Source organism: Rattus rattus, chromosome 9 (genome assembly GCF_011064425.1).
Source record: "Rattus rattus isolate New Zealand chromosome 9, Rrattus_CSIRO_v1, whole genome shotgun sequence".
Lineage (NCBI taxonomy): Eukaryota > Metazoa > Chordata > Mammalia > Rodentia > Muridae > Rattus > Rattus rattus.
Window position 1 is genome coordinate 83,563,812 of NC_046162.1, and position 27,535 is coordinate 83,591,346.

At 40.7% G+C, this 27,535-nt stretch overlaps 1 protein-coding gene across 11 annotated transcripts in view; it reads right to left on the reverse strand.

Moving 5' to 3' along the window:
- The window catches only part of Trim37 (tripartite motif containing 37), a 141,678-nt gene that overhangs the window by 44,153 nt on the left and 69,990 nt on the right, over nt 1-27,535 (reverse strand). For 8 of the 11 annotated variants that reach the window (XR_004389001.1, XR_004389003.1, XR_004389002.1 and 5 more), the window contains 5 exons: nt 18,746-18,940; nt 14,565-14,873; nt 9,937-10,059; nt 9,001-9,190; nt 901-1,019 (listed from right to left, as the gene is read on the reverse strand). Coding sequence is in view for 8 of the 11 variants with exons in the window: in XM_032911860.1 (XP_032767751.1) it covers nt 901-1,019; nt 9,001-9,190; nt 9,937-10,059; nt 14,565-14,873; nt 18,746-18,940 (936 nt within the window). In the remaining 3 variants the exon portion in view is untranslated. The remainder of the gene's footprint in view (nt 1-900; nt 1,020-9,000; nt 9,191-9,936; nt 10,060-14,564; nt 14,874-18,745; nt 18,941-27,535) is intronic. The other 3 variants (XM_032911863.1, XM_032911861.1, XM_032911866.1) reach the window with 1 other exon arrangement.

Genomic DNA, 27,535 nt, shown 5'->3' on the forward strand with positions numbered 1-27,535 from the left:
GATCTAATGTTGGGTTTTTAAGATTTTTAGATTTATTTACACACATGTATCTATGTGAGTGTGTGTTATGCATGTACAGGTCTCCTTTGAAGACAGGAGAGCCTGTATGATCTCCTGGAATTGGAATTTTGGGTAGTTGTGGCCACAGACTTGGATGCTGGGAACAAAACTTGGGCCCTCTGGAAGGGGAGTAAGTGTTCTTACTGACTGAGCCATAACCCTAAACAGCTGTGTAGCGGGCAAGTGTTCTCCATAATACTGTGTCTGTGACGTTAGGCGAAGATCCAGTGATGGACATGAAGTATATATTTATTGACTGAATAGATATATACTATCTGTAGTTCTTGCGCCTGTAAATAACTTGTCTGATAAGGACTATTCTCTACCCCCTTTCTTTTTAGTTGTTTGTTGTTGTTTGAGGCGGGGGCTCTACATAGCCCTAGAAGTACTGGAACTCAGGACACACAGGAACTCAATCTCACAGAGATCCACCTGTCTTGACCTGAGTGTTGGGACTAAAGGCATATACCACACCCAGGCTCTTTTTAAAAAAACAAAACAAAACAAAACAAAACAAAACAAAACAGTGAAGGTCTCACTATGTTTTGCCAAGACCTGGCTAGGAGGCTGAGAATTTAAACAGATCTGGCTATTTCTGCCTCCCAGTGTTGGGATTATTGACATGTACCAGCATGCCTGGTCCAGATAGACCCTTTGATGCAGTAACTTATACATTTTTACTGTTCTCTGTATATAATTTCCTCTGAATTCAGTGTTCAAACATGTCTGTTAAATTTCTGTATGACTGTCACTAACCAATCACTTCCTACTACTATAGTCACTAAGGTCACAGTGTCTTCTGCTCACTGATCCTTCGGACTGTCCTTGTTTAATGCTTACCTTCCTCAGGGGCAGCTGAGGCTCCTTCAGGTAGTGTGGGCTGTACCTCCCCAGCATCAGAATGACTTTCCAAATCTGCCAATTGCATTCCTTCCAGACGACCTCCTTTCACATTAGTCCTCAAAGAGGGAAAAACAACACAATATTTTCAAATGTTAATAATGACATAATTTTCTTTTTTTGTCTAAAGCTGAACCTTAAATAAAGCATGGGAGATTTGTGTTTAATCCTAAATTTCTATTTTTAAAAATTTTACTGAAGATTTAGAATAAAAGATTATGATGCAAATTACCAAGCCCTGTTTACAACAAAGTGTAATACTTTTACAAAATGTGAACAGTAGGGGACAAAGACAAGGTATGTAGGATCTCTATGCTATTTTTAACATACTATTTTTAAAAGATAGATGTATGTATGTATGTATGTATGTATGTATGTATGTATTTAATGTAAGAGAGCACACTGTCACTCTCTTCAAACACACAAGAAGAGGGCATCGGATTCCATTATAAGTGACTGTGAGCCACCATGTGGTTGCTGGGAACTGAACTCAGGGCCTCTGGAAGAGCAGCCAGAGCTCTTAACCATTGAGCCATCTCTCCAGCCCCTCTGTTATTTCATAAAATGATTTGTCAATCAGTAATTATCAATTAAAATAACTATAAGCACAAGTTCTTACTCCAACTGAAAGACTGAGAGAAGCATTAGTGAGCTAGAAATCAAGGTACACTGCTGGTAAAATTAGTCACAGGTGCTTAATATGCATAGCGACATGGAAGGCACTAGCACACCGGAGGACCCTGAGAGCAGCAATGGAAACAAGGACACTGACTTGCTGTGTCCCCATTTTCACTGGGAACTACTTCATTTAATTTGTTTTTTGTTTTTGCCTCATTGCTCCAAAGCAGCCGGGAGGAAGAAGAGACGCAGCTCGAGAGCATCCATCTGAGCCAGGCTGACATCTTATTCCTAACTAGCTCACCATGGAAGGTGAATGAGGATGGAACCTCACAAGCTCCTGTGTTAGTCCCCAGTTAGTGGAAATGTACAGGAAAACTTAGAAGGAAGTGTGGTCTTACTGGAGGAGGTTCAAAAGCTCACCCCAGACCCAGGCTCTTTGTTTGTCTGTCTGTCTGTCTGACCTACACCTTGAGGATAGATGTGAGCTCTCAGCTACTGCTCCACCACTAGTCCTGTCTGCTTCCTGAAATGGTGGTCATGGACTAACTCTCTAAGACTGTAAGCAAGTCTCCAATGAAATTCTTTCTCTTATAAGACTTGCCTTGGTCATGGTGTCTCTTGACAGCAATAGAAAAGCAACTAAGACACTCACCTTTTACTTTTCATCTTGAGAAAGCAATGAATTTCATAAGAGCTGCTTATAGGAGCATGAGTGAGGGATTGTAAGAGCATGAGTACCTTATCACTGGAGACTGTGTTTCTTTCCATATCAACTACTATTTGCAAGTATGTGTGTGTGTGAGAGAGAGAGAGAGAGAGAGGAGGAGAGAGAGAGGAGGGAGGGAGGGAGGAGAGAGAGAGAGAGAGAGAGAGAGAGAGAGAGAGAGAGAGAGAGAGTGTCTCCACTTCCATGACAGGGTGTTGATGGGCTCAATCTTGTATAGATCATTCAGGTGCTATCAAAGAACTTTAGACTTTTATATAAATTTTTATATCTCCCCCCAATATCTGTAAAATCTTTATGACTAAATGACACAAATACCTTTATAATAAATTTAAAAATAAAGAAAACTAAGAGCCAGAAAAATGCTGTGTATTTAAGAGCATTAGCTATGTTTCAGAAAACCCAGATTTGATTCCTAGCATACACATGGCAGCTTACAAATGTCTGTGACACTAGTCTTGGGAATCCAACACTGGGCGCCAGATATACTCACAGACAAAATGAATATGTATATATATATATATATATATACATACATACATAATACATACATACATATATATGTATATCTATATTAAAATGAAAAAGATGAAAGGAAGAAAAGGAAGGAAGGAGAGAAGGAAGGAAGGAAGAAAGGAAGGAAGCAATCTAGTTGTAGCTTTACCTTGAAGGAAATGTACGTATCAGGCAAGGTGAGAGGAATGCTACATTTCCTGCTTTCTACCCCAGTCCTGAGGACTGAACCATGGCAATGATCATGATATGCTCTACCACTGATCTATAACCTCCAGTCAACTTTCAAAATTTCATTTTAAGCCAGGATCTTACTTAAGGTTGCTCATGCAGGCCCCAACTTTCAACCCTCCGGCCTTCCATCTCCTCCACAGCTGTGATGCAAGAGTTCACCACTATGACAAGCTTTCTCGGGATTTCTCTTCCACTACTGTACCATGAATAAAAACAAAATTAAACCCCCATCTATCCATCTGGATTTGGTAAATGAGACAGATTTAAGGATGTTGGTCTTTTTTTTTTTTTAATTTTATTTACTTATTTTTTATTGGACTTTTTAAATTTATATTTCTTTTTTTTCTTCTTCTTCTTTTTTTTTTCCCCTGGAGCTGGGGATCGAACTCAGGGCCTTGCGCTTGCTAGGCAAGCGGCAAGCGCTCTACCACTGAGCTAAATCCCCAACCCCTTAAATTTATATTTCAAATGTTATTACCTTTCCCGGTTTCCCTGACATAAGCCCTCTATCCCATCCCCCTTCCCTTCTATCAGGGTGTTCACCTCCCCATTCACACCCCCCTCCATGATATTCCCTTACACAGAGGGTCCAACTTTGGCAGGACCAAGGGCTTCTCCTTCCATTGGAGACCAACAAGGCCATCCTCTGCTATATAGTTGGGAGCTATGAGTCAGTCCATGTACAGTCTTTGGGTAGTGGCTTAGTCCCTGGAAGCTCTGGTCGGTTGGCATTGTTGTTCTTATGGGGTTGCAAGCCCTTCAGCTCTTCCTATCCTTTCTCTAATTCCTCCAATGGGGGTCCAGTTCTCAGTTCAGTGGTTTGCTGCCAGCATTCGCCTATGTATCTGACATGCTTTGGCTGTGTCTCTCAGGAGACATCTATGTCTGGGTCCTGTCAGTATGCACTTCTTAGCTTCATCCATCTTATCTAGTTTTGGTGGCTGTATATGTATGGGCACAGGAGGGGTAGGCTGTCTCTGCTTCAAACTTTACCTCCGCATCCCCGCCTATGAATATTTTTATTCCCCCCTTTTAAGGAGTGAAGCATTCTCACTTTGGTCATCCTTCTTCTTGAGCTTCCTGTGGTCTGTGGATTGCATCTAGGGTAATTCAAGCATTTGGGCTAATATCCACTTATCAGTGAGTGCATACCACGTGTGTTTTTTTGTGACTGGGTTACCTCACTCAGGATGATATTTTGTAGTTCAATCCATTTACCTATGAATTTCATGAAGTCATTGTTTTTGATAGCTGAGTAATATTCCATTGTGTAAATGTACCACATTTTCTGTATCCATTCCTCTGTTGAAGGGCATCTGGGTTCTTTCCAGCTTCTGGCTAATATAACTAAGGCTGCTATGAACATAGTGGAGCAGGTGTCTTTGTTGTATGTTGGGGTATCTTTTGGGTATATGCCCAGGAGTGGTATAGCTGGGTCCTCAGGTAGTGGAATGTCCAATTTTCTGAGGAATGTGCAGACTAATTTCCAGAGTGGTTGTACCAGTTTGCAATCCCACAAACAATGGAGGAGTGTTCCTCTTTCACATCCTCACCAGCATCTGCTGTCGCCTGAGTTTATTATCTTAGCCATTCTGACTGGTGTGAAGTGGAATCTCAGGGTTGTTTTGATTTGTATTTCTCTGATGACTAAGGATGTTGAACATTTCTTTAGGCACTTCTCAGCCATTCAATATTCCTCAGCTGAAAATTCTTTCATTAGTTCTGTACCCTATTTTTAAATAGGGTTATTTGACTCTCTGGAGTCTCACTTCTTGCGTTCTTTGTATATTTTGCATATTAGCCCTCTATCAGATGCAGGATTGGTAAAGATCTTTTCCCAATCTATTGGTTGCCGTTTTGTCCTAATGACAGTATTCTTTGCCTTACAGAAGCTTTAAAGTTTTATGAGATCCCATTTGTCGATTCTTGATCTTAGAGCACAAGCCATTGGTGTTTTCTTCAGGAACTTTTCTCCAGTGCCCATGTAATTGAGACTCTTCCCCACTTCTTCTTCTATCAGTTTGAGTGTATCTGGTTTGATGTGGTGGTCATTGATCCACCTGGACTTAAGCTTTGTACAGGGCAAGAAAAATGGATCGATTTGCATTCTTTTTTTTTTTCTTCCCCTTCCCGATTTGCATTCTTCTACATGCTTACCTCCAGTTGAATCAACAGCATTTGTTGAAAATGCTATCTTTTTTCCACTGGATGGTTTTAGCTCCTTTGTCAAAGAACATGTGACCACAGGTATGTGGGTTTATTTCTGGGTCTTCAATTCTATTCCACTGAACTACCTGCCTGTCTCTGTACAAATACCATGCAGTTTTTATCACTATTGCTCTGTAATATGCTTGAGGTCAGGAATGGTGATTTCCCCAAAAGTTTTTATTTAGTTTTCGCTACCCTGGGTTTTTTGTTATTCCAAATGAATTTGGAAATTGCTCTTTCTCTCTCTTTTTTTTTTTTTTCCTATTCTTTTTTTCGGAGCTGCGGATCGAATCCAGGGCCTTGCGCTTGCTAGGCAAGCCCTCTACCACTGAGCCAAATCCCCAACACCTGGAAATTGCTCTTTCTAACTCTATGAAGAATTGAGTTGGAATTTTGATGGGGATTGCATTGAATCTGTAGATTGCTTTTGGCAGAATGGCCATTTTCACTATATTAATCCTGCCAATCCATGAGCATGGGAGGTCTTTCCATCTTCTGAGATCTTCAATTTCTTTCTTCAGAGACTTGAAGTTCTTGTCATACAGATCTTTCACTTGCTTGGTTAAAGTGACACTAAGACATTTTATATTATTTGGGACTATTGTGAAGGGTGTCATTTCCCTAATTTCTTCCTCAGCCTATTTATCCTTTGAGTAGAGGAAGGCTACTGATTTGTTTGAGTTAGTTTTATCCAATCACTTTGCTGAAGTTGTTTATCAGGCTAAGTAGTTCTCTGGTGGTACCTTTGGGGTCGCTAAACTATACTATCATAGTGATAGTGATATTTTGACTTCTTCCTTTCCAATTTGTATCCCCTTTGACCTCCTTTCACTGTCTGATTGCTCTGGCTAGGACTTCGAGTACTATATTGAATAAGTAGGGAGAGTGTGGGCAGCCTTGTCTACTCCCTGATTTTAGTGGGATTGCTTCAAGTTTCTCTCCACTTAGTTTAATGCTAGCTACTAGTTTGCTGTCTATTGCTTTTAAGGTATGGGCCTTGAATTCCTGATCTTTCCAGGACTTTTATCATGAAAGGATGTTGAATTTTGTCAAATGCTTTCTCAGCATCTAATGAAATGATCCTGTGGGGTTTTTTTGAGTTTGTTTATATAGTGGATTACACTGAAGGATTTCCGTATATAGAACCATCCCTGCATCCCTGGGATGAAGCCTACTTGATCATGATGGATGATCACTTTGATGTATGTGTTCTTGGATTGTTTGCGAGAATTTTATTATTTTTGCATCGGTATTCATAAAGGAAATTGGCCTGAAGTTCTCTTTCTTTGTTGGGTCTTTGTGTGGTTTAGCTATAAGTGTAATTGTGGCTTCATAGAAGGAATCTGGTAGTGCTCCATCTGTTTCAATTTTGTGGAAGAGTTTGGACAGTATTGGTATGAGGTCTTCTGATAGAATTCTGTACTAAACCCGTCTGGTCCTGAGCTCTTCTAGTTTGGGAGACTGTTAATAACTGCTTCTATTTCTTTAGGAGTTGTGGGGTTGTTTAAATGGTTTATCTGTTCCTGATTTAACTTCGGTACGTGGTATTTGTCTAGAAAATTGTCCATTTTCTTCCGATTTTCCAGTTTTGTTGAATATAGGCTTTTGTAGTGGGATCTGATGATTTTTTTTTAATTTCCTCTGAATCTGTTTTGTTATGTCTCCCTTTTCATTTCTGATTTTAATTTGGACACTCTCTGTGCCCTCTGGTTAGTCTGGCTAAGGGTTTATCTATCTTGTTGATTTTCTCAAAGAACCAGTTCCTGGCTTTGTCGATTGTTTGTATAGTCCTTTTTGTTTCTACTTGGTTGATTTCAGCCCTGAAATCTATGGTATCTTCTGTCCCTAAGATTCTCTCTTCTATCTCTTGCATTCTGTTGATGATGCTTGCATCTATGACTCCTGATCTCTTCCCTGGATTTTCTATCTCCATGGTTGTCTCCCTTTGTGCTTTCTTTATTGTTTCTATTTCCATTTTTAAATCCTGGATGGTTTTGTTCAATTCCTTCACCTGTTTGGTTGTGTTTTCCTATAATTCTTTAAGGGATTTTTGTGTTTCCTTTTTAAGGGCTTCTACTTATTTTCTTGTGTTGTCCCTGTATTTCTTTAAGGGAGTTATGTATGTCCTTCTTAAAGTCCTCTATCATTATCATAAAATGTAATTTTATATCTAAATGTTGCTTTTCTGGTGTGTTTGGATATCCAGTATTTGCTTTGGTGGGAGAGCTGGGCTCTGATGATGCCAAGTAGTCTTAGTTTCTGTTGCTTAGGTTCCTGTGCTTGCTTCTCAGCATCGGGCTGTCTCTGGTGTTCGCTTGTCTTGCTGTCTCTGACAGTGCCTTGACCCTGCTGTAGGCCTGTGTGTCAGCACTCCTGTAGACCTGTTTTCTTTCAGGCAGATCTGGGAGCAGAGAGCTCTGTTCTCAGGTGTGTAGGCACTCCTGGTGCCTGGCTTTTAGCTGTTGGCACAGGCAGAAACCCAAAGCGTCCTTCCCCTGACTGTTCCTAGGTCCCTGTGCTCAGGGGGCACAGATGGCACTACGTGATTTCCTCTTGGGTTGGGAATGTGGGCAGAGTAGTCTCCTCTGAGTTCTCAGGAGTGTCCGTACTCCTGAGGGTCTAGCTCTCTCCCCAGTGGGATTTGGGCGCAGGGAGCTGTATGACCGGTTCAGTTGAGCGAGTCCAGCACGTTCCTGCCGCTGACTGCTCCTATATTCCTGTATCCAGAGGCACTATGCAGTTTCCTCTTGGGCCAGGGATGTGGGAAAGGTGGGCAGAAGTGGTGGACTGTGTGGTCTCAGGATTGTCTGAACTTCTGGGTTGTTCAGTTCTCTCCCCCATGGGATTTGGGTGCAGGGAACTGCTGGATTAGTTCAGTTCAGTTCTGAGCACCAACACTGGTCTTTCTATAAAGATCTTTCCAAAGTCTCCATGGAGAACAATACCATTATTTAAATTAGAAATATATTTAATGTTTATGTGACAGATCAACAGATAAATACTGGTCTAACCAACACATCCACAAATAATACATTCTTTAACCACTTTCTTTAGATTGGTTGTAAATTTAATTCACATGGATGGGTTTTGAATAGAGATAAAGGTGCCAATCACCATTTATTCTTTCTGGATATTCCAAGTTGTATTTTAGAGGATGATTTTAAAGAACAGAAGAGTGAAATAAAAGCAGTGTTTTTAAAAAAAAACAGACAATTAAACAAGGCATAGTAACCTGTAATCTCAACACTTGGGAGAGTAAGGCAGGAGGACCAAGAGTTGAAAGCCAGCCTGCGCTACACTTGAGACTCAAGTCTCAAAACATACAAGCAGGCAAGCAAGCAAACTAGCAATAAATAATAAATAATATCAGCGAAAGTACTCTATTCCACACAAATATGTGACACATGACAGCACAGATGATGGCAGGATGCACAGAAGAGTAAAACACGGACAGGGTTAAAGCTGAAGTTCACACATCCCCCAAACAACGTATGCTCAGGGCTCCTGCTGTCAGTGAAGGAGAGCACTAAGCAGCTGGGGATGCAAAGCTGAGGCAGGAGGACTGCTGTCATTCTGGGACAAGGAGCATTAGAGAGAGAGCGAGCAAGTGGGAGACAATGACATTTAAAAAAAAAAAGTGATATTTTAATGCAACAAATAAACTTAGTGCACACTATAGAAATAGTTGTGTTCACTATAATTTAACTTGAAATTCCAAACAATAAAAGAGAATTATTTACCCCAGAGTGACCATTTTCCTTCTTTTCTCAACAGTAGGTAAACCATTGAAAACTGCAACCACCACAGCATCAGAATCCAAAGCTTTGCACTGTCGGTCTTCACTTTTGGGCAGAAGGTCCCCAATGATGCCATGTGTCAGAGCCCGGGGGGAGCTGTGTCGGCTCCCAGACTGAGAGCTTCCTGGGGAGCCTTCAGGAAAGAAGAAGACAATAAATAAACATGAAAGATCTCTTAGTGTAAAAAATTTCTTTATATATCCATGGTTTTTTTTTTTTTTAATTTTTAAAATTTTAAATGAGTAGTTTTGTCTGCATGTATGAATGTGCACCATGTGTGTGCCAGGAGTCAACAGAGGCCAGAAGAAGGCATCAGAAGCCCTGCAAGTGGAGTGACAGATGGTTCTGAGTCACCATGGGGAGTTGGCAATCAAACCCAGGTCCCCTGCAGGAGTGAAACAGTGCTCTAAGCCATGCGCTCTCTCTCCAGCCTGCTATCGGTACATTTTAAACTAAGTAAAATCTTCAAAAAAAAATTAGAAATATACCCCAATCTTTCTGACTAGCTACTTAAAAATAAACAAGTCCAGAATACATAGTTGAAAATACTGTTCTGATTTGAGATCAAGAAACTGCGAATACTTAAATCCCAAGGTGCATGTCAACCACCCCAGGCCTTGGGAGGCTAAGACAGGCAGATCAAGAGTAAAATCTTCTCACATACAGACAAATATATGATTAAAAATCAAAGTAAATCTTTTTATTAAAAGTCAAAAATCAAACAAAAGAACAAACATGTGAAAAGTAAACAGTAAAGCCGCACATGCCCCAATCCAAATGTAACTTAGCATCTTTGCTGCGCTTCAAGGTTAAAACAATGTCACATCAATTCCAAAGCATGTGCCCAATAAAATTATATTATAAATCCCTCAGCTTTACCTTCAGACAGAGCCTGACAGTCTCCCTTTGAACGGCTGTTTTCTCCAGAGTCTACAGCTCTTCGGAGTGACAGACTGCCTGCTATGGCCCGAGCTGACTTGGGTGAATTCTTCTTATTTGTGGCTGCAAAAATATTTAGGAGCATTTCTGAATACGGTAAAGTGTCACAAAACTCACTATATAGTCAGAGAAAGGTCTAATCCTTAGCATACATGGATATTTTTCTGTCTACAATGTTCAAAACAACAGGGCACTGTGTGACCCTGACAGCTTGTTTACTGCTCTGTGACAAAAGTAATTCTTTTTTGTTGCTTCTGAAACAGAATCTTAATGACCTCACTTTTAAAAAGTTAACAAGATGATGAAGTGTAAACAAAAATACAAACCCTCCAATCTGGTAGTTCTCAAACTTCCTAGCACTGTGACACTTTAATACAGTTTCTCATGTTGTAGTGACCCCAAGACATAAAATTATTTCATTATTTCATATATGTAATTTTGCTACTATTATGTTTTATAATGTAAATACCAGATAATGCAGGAGATCTGATATATGACCCCCAAAGGGGTCTTGGCCCAGAGGTTGAGAACAACTGTTCTAATTTAAACAACTGGAAATTGTGCTTGATTGGGTCAAAAATATAATCAATGCTGAATTTGAAACAATTTGTAATCATACTTCAGAATATTTGTGACCAAATAAAAATTGTGACTGAAGTAGTGATGACAATAAGATATACAGCTTAAAATAACTGAGGTGGGGGCAGAGAGGAGATCCAGGACTAGAAAGTAATAACAAGAACTAATCATACTTGCAGGCAATTACCAAAATAATAAATAAAAAAAATGAAAGATGAGCATCATAGCTTTAAGCCTAGCACTCAGGAGGCCGATGCAGGAGAATTGTGAGTTCAGAGCCAGCCTGGATTATGTGAGACCCTGTCTCAAAGACAAAACCAAAACAAATAAAAAGCAGAAGAGATTTGCTACGTTTAGAGCAAAAAGATATAAGCAACCCAACTGTCCAAAGGAAAATGGGTAAACAAAATGTATTGTAAACATAGTAGAGCAGGGTCCTGCCACTTAGAAAGAAGGTCTGCACAATGTTATCATATGCAGACATTAGAGATACACAAAATAAAGAAGCCAGTCATAAAAATCCCCAGTATCAAATGCTGCAACTATTCAATCACGAATGGTACCTAAAAGAGTGATTCACAGTCCCAAAAAGCAGAGCACTGTTCTCCCGGTGCTAGGAAAGAAATGGAGGATTGCTGGTGAACGGTGCAGTGTAGAGTGAGAACTCAGAGGTGGACGGTAGGGAGGGATGCATACCGATACCAAAGTGATGGATGCTACTCAACTGTTGCAGACTACAATGGTAAATTTTAAATTATGTTCACTTTACCAAAAGTTTTAAAGACATAGCCTCTACAACTAATAGCTAAAATGGCAAATTTATATTACACGTACTTTACCATAATTCAAGACTTTTTTCATAGCATATATGATTTGCAAAATGAGCTCACATAGGCACTGTCCAATACTAGACTCTTTCTCAATCCACACAGCCCCCAGATTCTCCTCAGTTCACATAAAAGTTGTGGAAGAAAGCTTTCTTTCCTCATTTCAGATAGTAGACACTTCCCAAAAATACAGAGCATAGACAGCAACACTTTTTACACAATGGAGTACCTACTCAGCTATCAAAAACAATGACTTCATGAAATTCTTAGGCAAATGAATGTAACCCAGTCACAGAAAAACACACAGGGAATGTACTCACTAATAAATGGATATTAGCTCAAAAGCTTGAATCACTCAAAATACAATCCACAGACCACATGAAGCTCAAGAAGAAGGATGACCAAAGTGTGGATGCTTCAGTCCTTCTTAGAAAGGGGAACAAAAATATTCTTAGGAGGAGATATGGAGATGAAGTTTGGAGCAGAGACTGAAGGAATGGCCATTCAGAGCCTGCCCCACCTGGGGATCCATATACATACAGCCACCAAACCCAGACAATATTGAAGAAGTCAAAGTGCATGCTGACAGGACCCTGATATAGCTGTCTCCTGAGAGGCGCAGCCAGAGCATGACAAATACAGAGGCAGAGGCGGATGCTTGCAGCCACCCATTGAACTGAGAGTGGGGTCCCCAATTTAAGAATTAGAAAAAGGGGGCAGGAGAGATGGCTCAGCAGTTAAGAGCACTGACTGCTCTTCCAGAGGTCCTGAGTTCAAATCCCAGCAACCACATGATGGCTCACAACCATCTGTAATGGGATCTGGTGTGTCTGAAGACAGCTACAGTGTACTCATATACATAAAATAAATAAATCTAAAAAAAAAAAAAAAGAGTTAGAAAAAGGATTCAAGGGGCTGAAGGGGTTTACAACCCTATAGGAAGAATAACAATATCAACCAACCAGAGCTCCCAGAGACTAAACCACCATCCAAAGTATACACATGAACAAACCCATGGCTCTAGCTGCCTATGTAGCAGAGGATGGCCTTGTTGGGCACCAATGGGAGGAGAGACCCTTGGTCCTGCCACAGCTCAATGCCCCAGTGTAGGGAAATGTCAGGATGGGGAGGCGGGAAGAGGCGGGTGGTTGAGTGGGGGAACACCCTCACAGAAGGGATGGAGGGGGAATGGGAATAGAGGGTTTCTGGATGGGAAACCAGGAAAGGGGATAACATTTGAAATGTAAATTTTAAAAAATCCAATAAAAAAGAATGTTTTCTTAGATTTTTGAAGTATACTATCTCGTTTTTCACTTGTCTTAATGATTCTTTTCCATTTCCATTGATAGCCTCCCCTGCCCTTTTCTTTACGACCACTAAATGTATGAGTGAGTAGTGTTTCAGTATGAAGACTTCTCCATAAAATCAACACTACTGCTTCGCACTGGTGGTGTATAACTTTAAAGTCAGCACTTGGGAGGCAGAGGCAGGCCAATTTCTAAGTTCAAGGCCAACATGGTGTACAGAGTGAGTTCTAGAATATAAAGAATTACATAGTGTCAAAAACCTTGTCTCAAAAAACCCATTTAAAAAAAATCACTACATGTGCTGTGAGCTGGAGGCAGGTGGATCTGTGATTCCAGGCCAGCCTCCTCTACATAGCAAATACCAGCCAGGACTGAGTGAGACAGGGAGAGAGGAGAGAGAGAGAATGGAGAAGAGAGGGAAGTGGGGGGTGGGGGTGGGGACACCAGACAGACAGGCAGACAAACAGACCTAAACAGGATCAGAGTGCTGACATTTTCATTCAGTTACACTGTGACCAGCTGTGACCCTCTTCTGGCTTGATGTGTATATAATGCCTGCCTAGGACAGTTTACTAGGCAACCTAGCATGTGCCAAACAGCGTATCTAAACAGAATCCCTGACTTTTTGACCATATCTGCTCTGACAGCCCAAACTGGCAACTCAAAGCCCTCCTGCTTCCTCTTCCTGACACTAGACCTCCCATACCAATGCACTTGGCTTTCACCTGCTGTTTAGTGGATGACTTCATTAATCACTAAATTACTCAGGACAAAAGAAAAAATAATTCTCAGTTACCACCTTTCTCAGAACTATCCAGCATTTTTTAATTACAGTTGTGACAAGGAACTGAATCCTCAGTTCAAGGTCAGCCTTGAGCAAGTTCCAGGAAAACCAGGGCTACAAAGAGAAACCCTGTCTTGAAAAAAAAACAAAACAAAACAAAAACTGAATTCTATTAGCTTCACTGTATGTGCTGTATACACTGATGAACTTTTCCTTTGTGTATCTGAAACAGTGTTGGTCAGGTACTTAGAGAAAGAGAAGCAGCTCCATCAGAGCAGGCTGCAGGGCTACGAGCAAGTCTAATACCCATGGCTCAGCTCCAGACCACACCACTACGTCCACACATGCTAATTTAATGGAGCGCCTGCTCTGAAGCTTTAATACAGCTTTCCCCACAACGTAGCTGTTCCTGAACAAATAAACAGCTGAAGCCCCTTACTGAAGTCTTGTAAGATCCTGGGTTACATCCTGTTAACTCTGCCTTCATCTCAGTCTGCCCTACCTGATTCTCCATATCCACTCGTGCTAGTCTCACTTTAGACTCCATGTGGATCTTACGCCAGTTAATTTGCATTTCTGTCCTGTTTATACAGAACACTGCTTCTCCAGGCATTTGAAGGGCTCAGCTCTCTTTTTTTGTAGTCTTTTCAGTCTCTTTACAGAGACTGTTTACCTCTCCAAAACTAAAGCATTCTTCCTTCACTTGCCCATCTCACCGTGGTGAGTATTCATTAAGATTATGTTTACTCATTTACTGACATGCTTTACTGTCTGACTCTTATCACTACAGTGTCACTTAATGCCAAGTACATGTGACAGGAGAGATGGGACTCTACCTCCAGAAGTACACTGTGTGTGCACGCACAAATTCACACAAAAAATAATTTTAAAAAAGAAAAATTTTGGTGCTGGAGAGATGGCTCAGCGGTTAAGAACTCTTTCAGAGGTCCTGAGTTCAAATCCCAGCAATCACACAGTGGCTCACAACCATCTGTAATGGGAATTGATGCCCTCTTCTGGTGTGTCAAGGCATATGGGAGAAAATTATATTATAGGAACTTTTTTACTTACGGTTTCTTATGTAACAGCCAGCAACTGACGACTTTGCCAGAAGCTCCATGCCCAAATCCTGCAATCTACCAGAGTTTTCAGGTCCACAGGTAGCCAGAGCTGCCTGGTCAGCACAGAAAAGGTTTGTCTGCAAGTCTGCAGAAGCAACACTGCTGCCCTTTATATCTGCCAGTGTAGTCTTCACATCAGTCTTCATACACCGAACTTCAGCCATTTGTGTTTTGAGCCTTTTCAGCATCTTTAGGTCAGAGGGCACTCGCCACATCGCCTGCTGCTTCCTTTGATCTTTATCTTTTCGAGAATATGATGCTTCAAAAAGAAAGCAAATGACAAATATGGTCATATAAATTTGTAACACTCATGACCTCACTCTTTCCCACAAATGTAATGTATGGAACATGGTAAGGTGCTTTATGTCATCAAAGCACATGTATCCAGACCAGAGAGATGGCTTAGTGGATAAGTACTTGCTGCCAAGCCTGACCACCTGAGGTCTATCTCTAGGGATCTAATATGTGGCTGAAGGAGAGAACTGAATCTTCCAAGTTGTCTTCTGACCTCCACACATACACAACATGTGCTCATGTGCACACGAACATACCTACACAAATAAATGAAAATAAACTAAAGCACACACTAAATTCTGCCATAGGAAACACAGGTGTAACTATCTTAATGTTATCCATATGTCACTCGAGTTAGTTGTATGGGTCACGATCAGCACTGCTTTATATACCTACTTCGAGAGTTTAGATTGCTCTGCCTTGTGTTTTGTTCTTAAAAACACTTTTTTTTTTTTTTTTGGTGATGAGACAGATGTAGCCCTGGCTCTTCTAGAACTCGCTCTGTAAACCAGGCTGCCCTTGAACTCATATGATCTACCTGCCTCTGCCTCCTAAGTGCTGGGATTAAAGGTACCTGCCACCATTGTTAGACTTTTTCTATTTCTTATGGTCACAATTTTAAGAATTAAAAAAAAAAAAAAAAAAAACCCAAAAACCTAGAACCCACACACTTCATCAACTCTGCTCTCCATATTTTATGTGCACATACAATCCCAGGTGAGACACTGCCCTAGTCACCCTCCATTTGCAACCCTCTCCATCTCCACCCCCATAGTTGAATCCAGGATCCCTGCTGCAACAGGGAGCGTAGATACCCTACCAAGAGCCTGTCTATTAGCCTACCAATAGACTCCCCATTGCCCAGATGCCAAAGAATGACAGGTACCATTCTAATTCTCCCAAAGCTTTCAAACCTAAGATCACCAGATTCATGGGTGACATCACAGAACTACCAGTGACAGATCCTCCACCTGTATAACAGATATACTTCAACTAGATATCCTTTTTCCTCACTCACTCACATCATCGGAGTACCAGATTCATTTCCCAGAACTCCCTCTCCAAACTCTCTCTTTGCTGCCTAGCTGTACACTCCTGATGAAACTTTCCCTCTTCCTAGGACCTCTTCCTTAGACTCTGCTCCCCACACACCTCTTGGGCCTAACCTACCTCAGAGTGATCACCATGCTGTATCCCTTCACTTGCATTAATAACGCTTCTGATAAAATTCTTACCCAAAACCACAATCTGGCCAATATCCCCCTTAACTCCCAATCATGTGACCTTTCAGTTCCTAATTATCTATTGTTCCAACGATGCCAGAATGTTTTCTAAAGACCAAATTGGGTATCACTTTCTGATCAGAACACTCACTTGGCATTTTAAAGCACTTAGTAAAGTACTGACATTGCACATAAGGCTCAAAACTTCCAGATTATCTGCTCTCTAATGGTAGCTCTACCTTCCACTTCAATTACACACACGGCCCAATTTCTTGGAGTTAGTTAGGTGAGCCCCATCCAAAATACTCAAACCCAGAAAGTGTTGAGATGTTTTGAGAATCTGAAATATTTAATGGTTGAGTATTCTTAATCTAAAAAATAGGAAATGCTACAAACTCCAAACTGGATTGGGTACTATGAATCTTGATCTTTGTTCCACTGTTATTAAGAGACACCATGACCAAGGCTACTCTTAGAAAAGAAACATTTCATTGAGGGCTGGCTGAAAGTTTCAGAGGTTCCTTTATCTTTATCATCATGGCAGGAAGCATGGAGACACCCAGACAGAAATGGTGCTGGAGAAGCAGCTGAGACATATAGATATCCTGATATCCTGGTAGACAGACAGAGTCCAGGGTTGACTCCTTGTATAGTTGTACTTTCTCTTTCCTAAAAGACTCTTCATTTGGCTTATTTTTATAACACGTGTTGGCTCATATCCCTGGCTCTCTTCTTTGAAAAAGTGTTGAAACACTTCCTTATTTTTATACCTTTAGTTTTAATTAAGCGCTAAACCCCCAGGAAAGTACCTCTAGTCCAGCTATCCAGCTGGCTCTCCACCTTGTTGACCTTCTCTCCCCTTTGATCACCTGTCCCATCCTTCTTGCTGGGCCCCTTAGTCATCTAGATTTAACTCAGGTTGTCCCAGAATGAACTTTACATAGAAAATTAAATATTCCAAAACAGCAATTATAATGTTCATACAGTCTATATCCTCTCCAATGATATCAAATACTTTCAAAAACTGGATTTTACCTATCTATTATATCTACTTGTAAATCAATTTGTAAAACTGTCTCTCTGCGGACAACATGAGGAACTCTAATAAAGTGGGAGATTAGGAAAGTTGAAAACCACTGGTTTAGCAAACCTTACATGGAGTGTACTCGAACCACAAATGAAAAGCAGCTGTCCCAGAGCCCAGCTGCAGATAATCCTTCAAGCCGAGGAGACTGGAGCTGGCACCTCCACAACCACCCACTACAGTAGTTCAGGCTCTGTTTTCTACATAAAGGTTCTATGGGTTTTGTTCAGAAAATGAGTTCTGTTGCGTTGAGATATTATCAAACTCCTTGTCTACATATCTGACTAGATACAAAACTAATGTTCGGAAAGGCCAGAGAAAGGTCAGTCTGTTTTATTATATAGCAAGAATGTTGTAGAAAGCATTCCAACAAAAATGGTGCTTCTCCAACTCCGGGAGTTGGGGAACAGGGATGAAACTAAGGGCCATGCACACACACACTAGGCAAGTACACTGCTAGCGAGCTCTATCAACAGTCCTTAAAACTTGCCTTTAAACTGTAGTTTTTTACGGTAAATCACTGTCTGTATAAAACAGCTCTAGCTCAGATTCAAAGAGCCTAGACTGATCTATACAAATCTCTGTCCTACTTCAATAATGTCTTATTCTTTTAAATAATTTGGCATAAAATACTGTGGAAAATTATATATAGTTTCGATGTTTCTTTGTATATGTAATAGAGACAGTCTTGCACTATGTATATTTTGGTTATTCTAGAACTCAATATATGACCAGGCTGGTCTTGAACTCACAAAGATTGGATTGTCTCTGCCTCCAACTGCTAGGATTAATAGCTAATGTCTTCATGCCCAGCTGTTGTTCTGTTTTTTGAAACAGGTCACACAATAGTCTAGATTGGACTTGAACTCCCTGCTGCCTAGGTTACAATCAAACCCAGAGCAATCCTCATGACTCAGTCTTAAGCCTGCTGAGATAACACTTGTGTGACACCATGGCAATGGTATATACTTTTCATTTGATGAACATTTAAGCAAACTTCTTTTATGTTTAAATTAGATGCACTTCCCCTTGAAAAGGAGAATCCACTTGAAAACTGAATCCACTCACAAAGAGGCCAACTGTACTTCTCCATATAGGCCCAACTATCAATCAGACACAACATAAAAGGCAATCATTTAGAACTTTCTTCTTTTGTTCTCTGAAGTGTTAGGATCAAACACAGAGACGTGTGTGTGCTAGGAGATTACTATATTATACTATGAGCTACACACTCTAGCCCTGAAACCTTTTAAAAGACATTTAAAATTTGTTTATGACATAACAGGGACAAAAGGACAAAAGGCTGTGGGTGCGGCTTGCCTAGCATGACAAGATCGTGAATTCAATCCACAGCACACGCACACACGGAGAGCGGGAATAGATTGGTTAAAAAGTCATTCATGTGAAATGAATGAAAAGTCATTTACTACAGAAACATAATGGGTTTCAATTCTCAGTCGAGATACGCAGAGAGAAATTCAACAGTTCTTCCAGAGAACCAAAGAGAAAAATGACAGATTATCATTTTACCTGTGGGTTGCAAAAGTGAAGCAGATGGGCGAGGCTGTAAACCCCACAGATTTTCCATACTGCTCCGGTCCTTAAGATCCAGTAAATGTATTAGGATTAAAGGATCAATGTCTAATAAGCTACTGGTAGCTGCAGAGCATAAATGTGCTCTTCTTGACATTCTGCTACTGGCACCCACATAGCTGTGGCTACTGCCTGCAAAAGGAACAGAGAAAACACTGTATGCATTTGCACATATTAAAACACAGTTAACAGTTGAATAGCTGTCTGCAGATATGTCTTAGATCATTTTCATAATGAAAATCACAAAGACACCATACTGTCAACCGATGAACACTAGAACAATAACCGAGTATGAGCCTTGTTACTACCCAGAATTCCAGAGCAAGCACCAACCGCATCCAAAGCACCACATGACTCATACATCAAAATCTATGTGCAGGAAAGGGCGGCGCAGATCTTCCTGGTTGCTGCCGCCGCGGAGAGCTCGTAGGCAGCACCCCATGAGCAAACTTGAGCCTCGGGACCACAGGTAAGACCAACTTTTCTGCTGCAAGAGACCTGCCTGGTGAACTCAGGACACACAGAGGCAAAATTCCTCTAGGACCGGGCACTTCCGCTGTTTACTGGGAGTCCCAAACCCGCGGATCCTGGCCCGCAGCAGCTCTCTGCTCCCAGACCCCGTGGGAGAGAGACCTCACCGCCTGGTCAGGTGGGCACTCCTGAGGCTGCAGAGCCGAAGAGACCACCAACACTGCCCACCCCTTCCCACATCCCTGGCCCAAGAGGAAACTGTATACGGCCTCTGGGTTCCCATGGGGGAGGGCCCAGGAGCGGCAGGACCCCTGCGCCTGAGACACCGCCGGAACCTGAAGGGACAGACCGGATAAACAGTTCTCTGCACCCAAATCCCGTGGGAGGGAGAGCTAAACCTACAGAGAGGCAGACACGCCTGGGAAACCAGAAGAGACTGCACTCTGCACACATCTCTGACGCCAGAGGAAAACACCAAACGCCATCTGGAACCCTGGTGCACGGAGGCTCCCGGAAAGAGCGGCGCAGATCTTCCTGGTTGCTGCCGCCGCGGAGAACTCGTACGCAGCACCCCACGAGCAAACTTGAGCCTCGGGACCACAGGTAAGACCAACTTTTCTGCTGCAAGTGACCTGCCTGGTGAACACCACACACAGGCCCACAGGAACAGCTGAAGACCTGTAGATAGGAAAAACTACATGCCTGAAAGCAGAACACTCTGTCCCCATAACTGGCTGAAAGAAAACAGGAAAACAGGTCTACAGCACTCCTGACACACAGGCTTATAGGACAGTCTAGCCACTGTCAGAAATAGCAGAACAAAATAACACTAGAGATAATCTGATGGCGAGAGGCAAGCGCAGGAACCCAAGCAACAGAAACCAAGACTTCATGGCATCATCGGAGCCCAATTCTCCCACCAAAGCAAACACGGAATATCCAAACACACCAGAAAAGCAAGATCTAGTTTCAAAATCATATTTGATCATGATGCTGGAGGACTTCAAGAAAGACGTGAAGAACTCCCTTAGAGAACAAGTAGAAGCCTACAGAGAGGAATCGCAAAAATCCCTGAAAGAATTCCAGGAAATCATAAATAAACAAGTAGAAGCCCATAGAGAGGAGTCACAAAAATCCCTAAAAGAATTCCAGGAAATCATAAATAAACAAGTAGAAGCCCATAGAGAGGAGTCACAAAAATCCCTGAAAGAATTCCAGGAAAACACAATCAAACAGTTGAAGGAATTAAAAATGGAAATAGAAGGGGTTAGGGATTTAGCTCAGTGGTAGAGCGCTTGCCTAGCAAACGCAAGGCCCTGGGTTCGGTTCCCAGCTCCGAAAAAAAGAAAAAGAAAAAAAAAATGGAAATAGAAGCAATCAAGAAAGAACACATGGAAACAACCCTGGATATAGAAAATCAAAGGAAGAGACAAGGAGCTGTAGATATGAGCTTCACCAACAGAATACAAGAGATGGAGGAGAGAATCTCAGGAGCAGAAGATTCCATAGAAATCATTGACTCAACTGTCAAAGATAATGTAAAGCGGAAAAAACTACTGGTCGAAAACATACAGGAAATCCAGGACTCAATGAGAAGATCAAACCTAAGGATAATAGGTATAGAAGAGAGTGAAGACTGCCAGCTCAAAGGACCAGTAAATATCTTCAACAAAATCATAGAAAACTTCCCTAACCTAAAAAAAGAGATACCCATAGGCATACAAGAAGCCTACAGAACTCCAAATAGATTGGACCAGAAAAGAAATACCTCCCGTCACATAATAGTCAAAACACCAAACGCATAAAATAAAGAAAGAATATTAAAAGCAGTAAGGGAAAAAGGTCAAGTAACATATAAAGGCAGACCTATCAGAATTACACCAGACTTTTCGCCAGAAACTATGAAAGCCAGAAGATCCTGGACAGACGTCATAAAGACCCTAAGAGAACACAAATGCCAGCCCAGGTTACTGTATCCTGCAAAACTCAAAATTAACATAGATGGAGAAACCAAGATATTCCACGACAAAACCAAATTTATACAATATCTTTCTACAAATCCAGCACTACAAAGGATAATAAATGGTAAAGCCCAACATAAGGAGATAAGCTATACCCTAGAAGAAGCAAAAACTAATCGCTTGGCAACAAAACAAAGAGAAGAAAAAGCACACAAACATAACCTCACATCCAAATATGAATATAACAGGAAGCAATAATCACTATTCCTTAATATCTCTCAACATCAATGGCCTCAACTCCCCAATAAAAAGACATAGATTAACAAACTGGATACATAACGAGGACCCTGCATTCTGCTGCCTACAGGAAACACACCTCAGAGACAAAGACAGACACTACCTCAGAGTCAAAGGCTGGAAAACAACTTTCCAAGCAAATGGTCAGAAGAAGCAAGCTGGAGTAGCCATTCTAATATCAAATAAAATCAAATTTCAACTAAAATTCATTAAAAAAGATAAGGAAGGACACTTCATATTCATCAAAGGAAAAATCCACCAAGATGAACTCTCAATCCTAAATATCTATGCCCCAAATACAAGGGCACCTACATACGTAAAAGAAACCTTACTAAAGCTCAAAACACACATTGCACCTCACACAATAATAGTAGGAGACTTCAACACCCCACTCTCATCAATGGACAGATCATGGAAACAGAAATTAAACAGAGACGTAAACAGACTAAGAGAAGTCATGAGCCAAATGGACTTAACAGATATTTATAGAACACTCTATCCTAAAGCAAAAGGATATACCTTCTTCTCAGCTCCTCATGGTACTTTCTCCAAAATTGACCATATAATTGGTCAAAAAACGGGCCTCAACAGGTACAGAAAGATAGAAATAATCCCATGCGTGCTATCGGACCACCACGGCTGGTCTTCAATAACAATAAGGGAAGAATGCCCACATATACGTGGAAATTGAACAATGCTCTACTCAATGATAACCTGGTCAAGGAATAAATAAAGAAAGAAATTAAAGACTTTTTAGAATTTAATGAAAATGAAGGTACAACATACCCAAACTTATGGGACACAATGAAAGCTGTGCTAAGAGGAAAACTCATAGCGCTGAGTGCCTGCAGAAAGAAACAGGAAAGAGCATATGTCAGCAGCTTGACAGCACACCTAAAATCTCTAGAACAAAAAGAAGCAAATACACCCAGGAGGAGTAGAAGGCAGGAAATAATCAAACTCAGAGCTGAAATCAACCAAGTAGAAACAAAAAGGACCATAGAAATAATCAACAGAACCAAAAGTTGGTTCTTTGAGAAAATCAACAAGATAGTAAACCCTTAGCCAGACTAACGAGAGGACACAGAGAGTGTGTCCAAATTAACAAAATCAGAAATGAAAAGGGAGACATAACTACAGATTCAGAGGAAATTCAAAAATCATTAGATCTTACTATAAAAGCCTATATTCAACAAAACTTGAAAATCTGCAGGAAATGGACAATTTCCTAGACAGATACCAGGTACCGAAGTTAAATCAGGAACAGATAAACCAGTTAAACAACCCCATAACTCCTAAGGAAATAGAAGCAGTCATTAAAGGTCTCCCAACCAAAAAGAGCCCAGGTCCAGACGGGTTTAGTGCAGAATTCTATCAGACCTTCATAGAAGACCTCATACCAATATTATCCAAACTATTCCACAAAATTGAAACAGATGGAGCACTACCAAATTCCTTCTATGAAGCCACAATTACTCTTATACCTAAACCACACAAAGACCCAACAAAGAAAGAGAACTTCAGACCAATTTCCCTTATGAATATCAACGCAAAAAATACTCAATAAAATTCTGGCAAACCGAATCCAAGAGCACATCAAAACAATCATCCACCATGATCAAGTAGGCTTCATCCCAGGCATGCAGGGATGGTTTAATATCTGACGGAAAACCATCAACGGATCCATTATATAAACAAACTGAAAGAACAAAACCACATGATCATTTCATTAGATGCTGAGAAAAGCATTTGACAAAATTCAACACCCCTTCATGATAAAAGTCCTGAAAGAATAGGAATTCAAGGCCCATACCTAAACATAGTAAAAAGCCATATACAGCAAACCAGTTGCTAACATTAAACTAAATGGAGAGAAACTTGAAGCAATCCCACTAAAATCAGGGACTAGACAAAGGCTGCCCACTCTCTCCCTACTTATTCAATATAGTTCTTGAAGTTCTAGCCAGAGCAATCAGAAAACAAAAGGAGGTCAAGGGGATACAGATCGTAAAAGAAGAAGTCAAAATATCACTATTTGCAGATGATATGATAGTATATTTAAGTGATCCCAAAAGTTCCACCAGAGAACTACTGAAGCTGATAAACAACTTCAGCAAAGTGGCTGGGTATAAAAATTAACTCAAATAAATCAGTAGCCTTCCTCTACACAAAAAGAGAAACAAGCCGAGAAAGAAATTAGGGAAACGACACCCTTCATAATAGACCCAAATAATATAAAGTACCTCGGTGTGACTTTAACCAAGCAAGTAAAAGATCTGTACAATAAGAACTTCAAGACTCTGAAGAAAGAAATTGAAGAAGTCCTCAGAAGATGGAAAGATCTCCCATGCTCATGGATTGGCAGGATTAATATAGGAAAAATGGCCATTTTACCAAAAGCGATCTACAGATTCAATGCAATCCCCATCAAAATACCAATCCAATTCTTCAAAGAGTTAGACAGAACAATTTGCAAATTCATCTGGAATAACAAAAAACCCAGGATAGCTAAAACTATCCTCAACAATAAAAGGATTTCAGGGGGAATCACTATCCCTGAACTCAAGCAGTATTACAGAGCAATAGTGATAAAAAACTGCATGGTATTGGTACAGAGACAGACAGATAGACCAATGGAACAGAATTGAAGACCCAGAAATGAACCCACACACCTATGGGCACTTCATTTATGACAAAGGAGCCAAAACCATCAAATGGAAAAAGATAGCATTTTCAGCAAATGGTGCTGGTTCAACTGGAGGTCAACATGTAGAAGAATGCAGATCGATCCATGCTTATCACCCTGTACAAAGCTTAAGTCCAAGTGGATCAAGGACCTCCACATCAAACCAGATACACTCAAACTAATAGAAGAAAAACTAGGGAAGCATCTGGAACACATGGGCACTGGAAAAAATTTCCTGAACAAAACACCAATGGCTTATGCTCTAAGATCAAGAATCGACAAATGGGATCTTATAAAACTGTAAAGCTTCTGTAAGGCAAAGGACACTGTGGTTAGGACAAAACGGCAACCAACAGATTGGCAAAAGATCTTTACCAATCCTACAACAGATAGCGGCCTTATATCCAAAATATACAAAGAACTCAAGAAGTTAGACCGCAGGGAGACAAATAACCCTATTAAAAAATGGGGTTCAGAGCTAAACAAAGAATTCACAGCTGAGGAATGCGAATGGCTGAGAAACACCTAAAGAAATGTTCAACATCTTTAGTCATAAGGAAAACGCAAATCAAAACAACCCTGAGATTTCACCTCACACCAGTGAGAATGGCTAAGATCAAAAACTCAGGTGACAGCAGATGCTGGCGAGAATGTGGAGGAAGAGGAACACTCTTCCATTATTGGTGAGATTGCAGACTGGTACAACCATTCTGGAAATCAGTCTGGAGGTTCCTCAGAAAATTGGACATTGAACTGCCTGAGGATCCAGCTATACCTCTCTTGGGCATATACCCAAAAGATGCCCCAAAATATAAAAAAGACATGTGCTCCACTATGTTCAACGCAGCCTTATTTATAATAGCCAGAAGCTGGAAAGAACCCAGATGCCCTTCAACAGAGGAATGGATACAGAAAATGTGGTACATCTACACAATGGAATATTACTCAGCTATCAAAAACAATGACTTTATGAAATTAGTAGGCAAATGGTTGGAACTGGAAAATATCATCCTGAGTGAGGTAACCCAATCACAGAAAAACACACATGGTATGCACTCATTGATAGGTGGCTATTAGCCCAAATGCTTGAATTACCCTAGATGCCTAGAACAAATGAAACTCAAGACGGATGATCAAAATGTGAATGTTTCAATCCTTCTTTAAAAGGGGAACAAGAATACCCTTGGCAGGGAATAGAGAAGCAAAGATTAAAATAGACACATAAGGAACACCCATTCAGAGCCTGCCCCACATGTGGCCCATGCATATACAGCCATCCAATTAGACAATGGATGAAGCAAAGAAGTGCAGGCCGACAGGAGCCGGATGTAGATCTCTCCCGAGAGACACAGCCAGAATACAGCAAACACAGAGGCGTATGCCAGCAGCAAACCACTGAATTGAGAATAGGACCCCCGTTGAAGGAATCAGAGAAAGAACTGGAAGAGCTTGAAGGGGCTGGAGACCCCATATGTACAACAATGCCAAGCAACCAGAGCTTCCAGGGACTAAGCCACTACCTAAAGACTATACATGGACTGACCCTAGACTCTGACCTCATAGGTAGCAATGAATATCCTAGTAAGAGCACCAGTGGAAGGGGAAGCCCTGGGTCCTGCTAAGACTGAACCCCCAGTGAACTAGATTGTTGAGGGGAGGGCGGCAAGGGGGGGAGGATGGGGAGGGGAACACCCATAAAGAAGGGGAGGGAGGAGGGGGATGTTTGCCCGGAAACCGGGAAAGGGAATAACACTCGAAATGTATATAATACTCAAGTTAATTAAAAAAAAAAAAAAGTAATAAAAGATTAAAAAAAAATGTATGTGCATCAAATACTCAACTTGGGGGAGGCCAGGTCAAGGCAAGAAAAAGTTTTCAATCCCATGAGCAGAGTCAGAGTTTCCATGTCTCAATATGCTTAGCATTTAGTACTGCCAGTTTTAATACTGTTAACCAGATTGAGTGTAGTGATACCGCCTGTAACTCTAACACCTGAGAGGTTGAGAGTTGGAGGTTCAAGGATCAGAAACATAAAGCCATCTTTGGCTACACAACAAGCTAAAAACCAACCCAGACTATATAAAATAAAAAAATAAATATGAACTATTATGAACAATGTGCAATGGTTATTATGGTTTTAATTTGGCATTTCCTACAAAGACAAGACAAAAGGAAAACCAGGGTTTGAGAAATGTGTGGGTCTCTCATAAGTGTAGCAACACATGAGTCACAAAAGGAGAAATAACTGCAAAGAATTATATGAAGAAATAACCAAAGAATTCCAAAATATGATGAGAAACACTAATACTCTCTACATCTAGGTATGTGTTTCTTGCGTACAATGCCAGCTTTCAGGAGGCTGCAACACAAGACCTGCTGTGAGTTGAAGGCCAGTCTAGGCTACATGAGTTCCAGGCAGGCCAAGGCTACAAAAGTGAGATCCTATAAATGCATAGAAAAGTAATAAAATATATCTATTCATTTCAGATGCCAGCCTGGTCTTTATTTTGAGCTCCAGGTCAATCAAGGCCACATAATGAAATATTGTCTCAAAAACAAAAGAACAAATGTTTTGAATAATTACCTTATCAAGGTCAAATTGCTTTAGAAATGTAGTAGTCCTATGGGCTTTCCCATTCATTTGTTCGTTCATTCATTCATTCATTCATTTTAAAGATAGGTAGATAGGATCTCTCTATGTAGCCATAACTGTTTAGAGCTTATTTTAAGTATGTGAGTGTGTATGAGGGAAGGAGTGTGTGTGAGTACACCATACTAGAGTTATAGAGATTAAGACACAACCTCAGGGGCTAGTCCTTGCCTTCAACTTCGTTTGAAACAAGGTCTCTTATTTTACTAGATTGTTTTGTTTTGTTTTGTTTGCTATGGAATTGGACTGGGCCTGGCCCAAAAATTTAGAAATGTTCCACACAATCCCACTTCAGCTTTTAATAACTGATTCATTTTCTCAATTTTTAGAAAATTCAGAATTATAGAAAAGGTATACAATGCTTCTATATATTTCACACTCATTTCATGAACCAATACTCAAATGTTAAGTTATTAACTAAATTCTATTTATAAGTTTCCCCCACATGCTCACATTTTTTTCTTCTAGAATTTAATAGAGAACACCTAGAGCTTAATCAAGAATATTAAATTAAGCCTCTCTGACTTGTGATTGTTGTCCATATTTGGATAATTTTGTCAGTTAAGGGCTTCTTTGATCTAAACACTACAGAGGTAGATGGTCATGTTCTTTACACTCAGAATACTTTATCACTGTTGATGCTAAATGCATCTAGCATAGGT